At 38.5% G+C, this 7,471-nt stretch overlaps 1 protein-coding gene across 6 annotated transcripts; it reads left to right on the plus strand.

Annotated features, from left to right (window-relative positions):
- LOC122650113 (thioredoxin-like 3-2, chloroplastic) lies at positions 1 to 6,703 on the plus strand. 6 transcript variants are annotated; one of them, XM_043843422.1, is made up of 5 exons: positions 1 to 365; positions 915 to 1,019; positions 1,759 to 1,825; positions 6,304 to 6,321; positions 6,400 to 6,703. In XM_043843422.1, exons 1-5 carry the CDS (start codon positions 25 to 27, stop codon positions 6,502 to 6,504), a joined length of 636 nt encoding a protein of 211 aa, XP_043699357.1. In that variant the 5' UTR covers positions 1 to 24; the 3' UTR covers positions 6,505 to 6,703. The 6 variants fall into 6 exon arrangements, with proteins under 6 accessions (XP_043699357.1, XP_043699361.1, XP_043699359.1 ...); XM_043843426.1 differs by having other exon boundaries at positions 915 to 989; positions 1,759 to 1,835; positions 6,289 to 6,321; XM_043843424.1 differs by having other exon boundaries at positions 915 to 989.
- Positions 6,704 to 7,471: the final 768 nt, after the last annotated feature.

Consider the following 7,471-nt stretch of genomic DNA (forward strand, 5'->3'; position numbering starts at 1 on the left):
CCTTCTTATCTGTTTTTCTTGGAGATGTCAGCTACTATTTGGGTTTCCTCATGCATTCAATCTCTGCAACGAAGAAGAGAACCATTTGACATCACTCCTCCGCCTTTGAGATTTCTCAATCGTTTATCATCTTCTTACATTAGAATTAGAACAGCCCCTTTACTTGCAAACTCTTCGATTCTTCCGAATAAATTCCATGTGATTTGCAGCAGGATTACTTCACCCGGCGCTTCGAGCGTAGATGATCTTACTCAGGATCTCGATTTGCCCATTTCAATCCAACTCCAATCCATTGTAACCGAAGCACAGTTTGATGAGATCATTTCAGAGACTCAGCAGCCCTACGATGCAGTTATTATTCTCTGGTTCGTTTCTGAAATTACAATGTTTTTGCTCCTTTTTTTTTTCTCCTTTTAATTACAATATCTTCATAGATGCTATATACGCGACTCTTTTTTCAATTCTCCAATAGGGTTGTCAGGATTTGATCGAGGGTTGGTCAAGTCGCAGACTGTGTTTTGGGATTTTTTGCACTTAAATTACTTAATGGTGGGAAGTTGATTCCACCATACACATACTGGGCAGGATCTTTTCATGGAAAGTGGTAACTGGGTAGAAGAACTGGAGATGTTATATCGAAACCGCCGAAGTGAACTTAATTCACTCCAATCCGAATTTTGAATTGATTTTAGTAGTTGACCAAAAGCTGGGCCTTTCGATCGTTTTTTGATGAAATAAGCTTATGAGCTTCCATTAATCTGGCTCACGATATAATCGAAGCATATATATATTACATTTCTGCAGTTTCTTTCATTGTGATCTGATTGTTGATTTCTGATAATGATGTTACACATGTTTTGTAAGTGTAATAGGAATGATTACAGTTTTTAAGTAAAACTTGTTTGAATATGTAGGATGGCAAACTGGTGCAGGAAGTGCATATACTTGAAACCGAAATTGGAAAAATTGGCAGCAGAATACCAGCCGAGGTTTGGGTTACTCCCTCTACTAATCAACAAGTACTTAAACGTCCTGACTAGTTCATACTTAAAAAACTATAGTGAATCAAAACTTAGGTAGGAGTGATTTCCATCCACTTTCCTGAGTCTTTAATATGAAGAATTGTGCTCTTGGAATTCTAGGGTGATTTTGGTCGACATACAGGATAGCATTTTACTATGAGGAAAAAAATCCAGGATTTACACCCACCTACAGAGTAAACACTAAAACTCAGTTTTAATCTGTGTTTGGGAAACACCAAAACCTGAGTCTTTGGTACCAAATTGACCAAATCATCGCTATATACCTCATTGATTTACTAGATCTGGGGCAAGCCATTACCAACTTTTACTGCATCCTATTTAGAAAATATATTGAACTCTTTCTTTATTCAAATGAAACATCTGGCTGATTTCCCCGATGCTGAAACACCCCAATTGGATGGTCATAGGTCAGAACCATCTGTCCCCTCCACCCTTTTGTGGTTGTTTGTCCAGGTTCTCTGTTGGACTTTGAAAAGAATCCAAGATGCATTGTCTGTGGTGGTCCCATCCGATTAGCTTTCATACAAAATTCCCTCAAGGAACTCAACAGCATAATGCGTATGTCCCAGTCCACCCAATCTGCATGTCATTGCTTACATGTTCCCAGGTCCCTAATGCACTCAGAACATTGTTTGCCATTTTTTCAGTTGGACAGTCTAATATCCAGAATGTTTTTTCATCATGGACAGTGACCAAGTTCTATTTCTTTATGCAGAATCAGGTTCTACAGTGTTGATGTCAATAAGGTCCCACACAGGCTTGTTTCTCGTGCAGGAGTCACTGTAAGACTCTTCTAATACCTCAAAGGCTGTACTTTCTACCATTTTATCTGCTTCAAATTATCTGAGGAACTAGAGTGTAAGGTTCTAGAAATGATAGTTTATTAATCAAGTTTTATTAATTAAACTGAAAGAGATTATGTTATTGTCCAAAATAAAGTATGGATAATATTATAGGTCCCAAGAGAAAATGCAAAAATAAGTTTAAATTGTGATGATTGAAGCCGTAGAATTTAACCACTCTTATATGAATAGAAAAGAAACTAACATTGGTTTAACACTTCAGACTACCCGCAAAGAATGGAATGTAGCATAGACCAACTTCAAGATTATTTTTTTTCCTTTGATAAACAAACTTTAGAATTTAGACGTAACATTAGAAAAGTATAGTACTTTACAGAGAAATCCCACTTCTTAAAAATAAAAATTTCAGTTTAAATCTGAGAATGTCCATCATTGGAAGGAAGTTCACCTATTGTCTGATTGGGAACCATATATAATTTTGTCATTTTAACGATTATTTTTTTTCTCTATGCCTCAAGTTGGAATTATTGAAGAATTATTTTTGAAGGCTAAATGCAATAGTTTTGAACCCCATTGAAACAAAGTGTAGGCATCAAAGCATGACAAGCCATAAAACCATGAAAATAGGATCAACACTGATAAATGCAAAAACTGTTAAAATCACAAGAATAATCAAAATCAACATTGATTTAACACCCCCCCCCCCCAAAAAAAAAAAAAGAAGAAAAGGAAGTCATGCCTGGAAACAGTAAGAACATCTCCAACTGCATTTAGTTACTTCAACATGACAAAAATTGAATATCATGTAGATATAGTCCCTTATGATATTTTAGCCCATGAATCTTGTGCCCGCACTTTCAACATTGATCCCTTATCTTCACTTCATACATTTGGTTCTTCCTCGTGCCATTTCTCTCAAATTATACCTGTATTCTTGATGTAGGATTACGGTCTCCAACAATAAAATGCTTGAGAGTGAAAAGTAGTTAAAGGAATTAGCTAATATACATAGTTGTCAAGGCGCCCAGGCACCTTTGTCGCCTTGTTGGTGTTGCCTTTTGTCCAGGCCCCCTCCAATGCCTTGGCTCGCCTAGACACCGTGACAACTATACTAATATATCAGAAGACTTAAGGGAAATAGAAGAGAGAACAGTTTCTATTAAGGTAAACAGAAATCCTAATAGCAGCATGATTTTTGAAGTTGGGTATAGGATTTAGATTATGCATGAGTATGATGGTTTGAATGTCTATGGCGAAAACAAGTTTCTAGTTGTGAAAAAGATGAAATTTTCATGGGTTTTACAGGGTTCAGTTGGTGCACTTTCTAATAACTCAGGTCTATACCACTTCCAATCCCTTAGAACCAACATGTCTAGAAGGTGTTTTTGTTAATGTTTCATGCCTTGCTGAAAATGCTGCATTCATTGAACCTCCTCCAATTGAGGAAATCAAAGAAGTGGTTTTCAATATGGGGGACCTTATAAAGCTCCAGGACCTGATGGTTTTCAAGCATGCTTCTTCCAAAAGTGTTGTAATCTGGACATTTGGTGCATCTAGATATCTTTAAGCTGGTCTCAGATTTCTTCACCAGTGGCATCCTTCCTCCTGAAATTAATAGTACTTTGATTGCTCTTCTGCCAAAGCCTAGGTGCAAATAAAGTGGATCTTTTTAGACCCATCAGCAAATAGGCTAAGATCTCTACTTCATAGATTCATTTCACTTTTATACGTGGCCTTTGTCAAAGGCAGACAAATGTCTGACAATATCATTTTGGGTTATGAAATTTTCATTTTCTAAATCACAAAATGGCAAGATGGGTTTTGTTACCCCAAAATTGACATGTTTAGGGCTTTTGATGGAACGAAATGGGGTTTTGTCAAAGCAATTTTGGAGATGTTAGGTTTCGATAACCATTGGTGTGATTTAATCTCCTTGTGCATGTCAACTACTACATTAAACTCAATGGTTCAGCCCCTCAGCCTACTCATACTTCACTCCACTACCATAGAACAACATCGTGATGGTTCTAATCCATTCCCCTCACTTCATATTCCTGAACATCTTAGAATAGAGGAAGAATTTCCTGCTAATACAACTGTCAATAATACCATGAGAATTTAGAGAGGACCCCAGAGAGTTCCTACAAACCAGCCTCCTTTGAGGATACCTTATGTAGTATTTTTTAGAATATTTTGAATAATAAGACTAATGGTGACTCCCAGAAGGTAAAGCTCAAGTTGAAAAAATACAACAGGAAACTCGATCCCCATGTATTACAAGATTGGCGTGTTCGTCTGGATTATTATTTTGATTGGTTTACTCTTACAAAAGACAAGAAGATGAGGTTTACATATTCCAAACTGATAGGGCCAGCCAGAGAGTGGTAGAAGAATAATGAGAATAAGCTACGAGCACTTGGCACAGTCTTCACCACATGGGGAGATTAAAGAAGAAGATATGACTAAGAATCCTACCTAGCCTCAACTGAAATCCCACTAGGAAGATGAGGCTTGCACGTACCAAACTGAGAGGTCCAGCAAGAGTGGTGAAAGAATAATGAAAATAGGCTACAAGCACGTGGCATGATCTTCACCACATGGGGAGATGAAAAAAAAAAGGAAGATATGACTAAGCCACTAAGCATCGCACCTATTCTCAACTGGAATCCCACCAGCCATCATTGGTATCCTACCAAGGGATTACTGCTTCTCACGGCAGCATTCTGAATCCCACAGAATATTAAGGTAGAAAAAGCCAGCTTTAGAAAAATATACTAAGAAGGAAATAAACAAGATAGAAAAGAAAAACTCACCAAACCATAGAGCAAGGTAGAGTATTCCATTTAGACAAGCGGCTATAAAAAAGCAATTTAAAAATGAATGGACTCTTATCCTAATCCAATCCAACCAACTAGAAAACAAATAAACAAATTTAAAACTCCTAAATTGCCCACGATTCTTGTTGGTTTTTAGTGAACCAGAAAACACCAAGCATGGGCTTAGTCTGAACCAAAAGAACTTGGTCCAATGAAGAACCACAAGGCTGAGTCAAAGACTGTGTTAACTCAGTAACAGCACTGAGTTATGACAGAGTGAAGTCATGTTCTTCTTTGGTATTTTTTAGAATAACTTCCTTGGTGCTGATCTACATCACGTCATGGGGAGAAGAGCACCCAAGAATTCACATTGGGTTATCCAAGGATCCACTCACCACTATGATTCCATACAGCTGCAAAGAGGAGAGCTTTGGCTGCTTTAGATTTGAGAGATCATCAAGAAAAATATCTCAGCAGACCCATCACACATCCCACTTAGGAATGGAATAAATCCTACTTAAAACTTGGATTCTGTCAGACTCACATGTGGATCCCATAAGGCAAAAACTGAAAATGACAATGTTGTTTCTACCACCCCCCCTTTCTCAACATAGGGCATCTGAGCCTTCTCCATTGATATCATTTGATGATTCCCCTACTTCCTCAACCGAAGCTACTCCATCTGAATCCGGAGAGCAAAATGCTTCTGATGATGTAGAGTTGACATTTGGGCAACATTCTCCTCGAGGACCGAATAATTCCGAAAAAGTATTCTCTATTGATCTCCCTCGGATTGAGGTCGCTGCAGCTTTAGAGTATAGGGGCAAGGAAAAGTCAGCAGTTGCCTAATCTGTCTGAACAATTTGAAGAAATTTAGGACAAAAAAATCCTGCACAGAGGTGGGGGTGACTGTTTCTCACGTATTTTCATTGAAGTTGTATAGTTCCTATGTCTATTATCCGAATTGCCGAGCACACTAAGGTATGGAACCGAAATTGACATGGCTCTGCACATATAGCTGACAGTGTTTCTCTTTCTTTTTTCCCCTTTTCAGGACAAAGTTAAATGTCCCCCACCCTATAACAACCCCCCCCCCCTAAAAAAACACAGGTGGCAGTCATGCATTTGATCTGTGGACTCACTATCAACAGCTGGAGACCTTACCACCAAGCCAAGGGTGGCACCTTCTGGCTGACCATATGTCTCCTCTTAAGTGGATGACTAAGGTTTTGGTTATCCCTGCAGTTAAGGGTTCCTCCACATAGAGAAAAATTCTAGGCATGCCTTACAATTGTTGGCTGGTTGTTATGTTTATCCTTTTCCTCCCACCAAAATAATGTGCAGTCTTTCTCGTTGTTCCTTTTCTTTTGATTTAAAATTGACAAAAACATCATTACCTTCAACTACATCAGGGTGAAAAATATATTTTGGAATGTACCAAAAAGATGAAGTGCATCTCATGAGGGTTAATGTAGAAACTTGAAACTCTTTTTCCTGGCCTTTATGTTTTTTCTTGCTGAACCAAATATATCCAGGAGTTGCATCACATGAAACCTTTTAGTTCTGAAACTTACTCTTTTAACTGATAATTGTCATATCTTTTCATGATCTCTAATGTGGGGACTCTTAACACCTATGCAGAAGATGCCAACCATACAGGTAAAACACTGCACTTTATTTACTCTGTAGACCCATGATTTTATTCTTGGCATAATGTTGACAACTCTCTTGCAACAGTTGTGGAAAGATGCCAAGAAACAAGCTGAGGTGATTGGAGGCCACAAAGCATATTTGGTGGTTAATGAAATCCGTGAAATGATCGAAGATGAGTGTTCTGTGTAATCTATTGTTTCATGGGTTTGCTTTTATTTTTTAAGCCTCAGTTATTTCAAAAGCAAGTTTGTATATAGTCTGTTTTTGAGAGTAATCCCTTTCTCTACAAGAGTGAACAAAGCACAATTATCGGAAGGAATGTATACTTTGTTACTTTTGATTGTTAATTATCATCTTTTGAAAAAGAGGAACACTGGAAGAAGCCAAATTCAGTGAAGATTGTCCTTAAAGCTCCATATACTACCAGCAATATTCTCTTGCTAGTGCGGTAGTGCCCATGCCCCAACCCAAATGAATCAGATGTTCAAGGTACTGAACCACCACCCCCTTGATAATGTCCTCTTCATTGGGTTCTCACATTGCCACTCAACCATCTGAGCTACCTGCTGCAGATTGCCAATTGACGTTGATGACAGTCCAATCTAAGCTCTCAAAGTTGACAAGCATTCATATATTAATCTCCAGGCCCTTTCCACAGGATTCTCCGCTTCTTTTCCCCTTACCCTCCCACTTATACCAGATTACCTGCCATTATCATCAATAGTGTAGTGTCAACCTGAAGTTGTACATGTAATCCTTTGTCGTGGATCTCCAGCTCATTCTACATTTACCTGCATCTTGGCAATTATGTAGTGTTGCTGTCCCTCAGAACTAGTCATGGTCTTACACCCAAATCCAAAGTTGTGATTCAGAAGTACTTTACTGGTCTTCACATCTCAGAAAATCTCATGAGGAACAATATTATGGTTCAGAAACTTGGCCCTCAGCGTTCCTATCACATCTCAAAATTGGTGAACCGTGGTGTGCTTCATGCCCATGCTCACTAGGAGGTCTCGAGTTTGAGTCTCCTGGCTGGTACCTTACCCCCTCCCTATTCTCCCACACCCCCCCCCCCCTTAAAAAGTAAAATATATATAAAAGCTTCCAATTCCACACAAAAAAACCAGCAAAATTGGCGTGCAAAAATGAAATATTT

This window comes from Telopea speciosissima, chromosome 2 (assembly GCF_018873765.1).
Source record: "Telopea speciosissima isolate NSW1024214 ecotype Mountain lineage chromosome 2, Tspe_v1, whole genome shotgun sequence".
Classification (NCBI taxonomy): domain Eukaryota; kingdom Viridiplantae; phylum Streptophyta; class Magnoliopsida; order Proteales; family Proteaceae; genus Telopea; species Telopea speciosissima.

What these genes read in the sequence shown, in the direction of transcription:
- LOC122650113 (XM_043843422.1), top strand. Translation starts at nt 25, where the DNA reads ATGTCAGCTACTATTTGGGTTTCCTCATGCATTCAATCTCTGCAACGA. An exon ending in GATGCAGTTATTATTCTCTG is followed by an intron (nt 366 to 914) that starts GTTCGTTTCTGA and finishes TTGAATATGTAG; the next exon opens with GATGGCAAACTGGTGCAGGA. An exon ending in CTCCCTCTACTAATCAACAA is followed by an intron (nt 1,020 to 1,758) that starts GTACTTAAACGT and finishes TTCTTTATGCAG; the next exon opens with AATCAGGTTCTACAGTGTTG.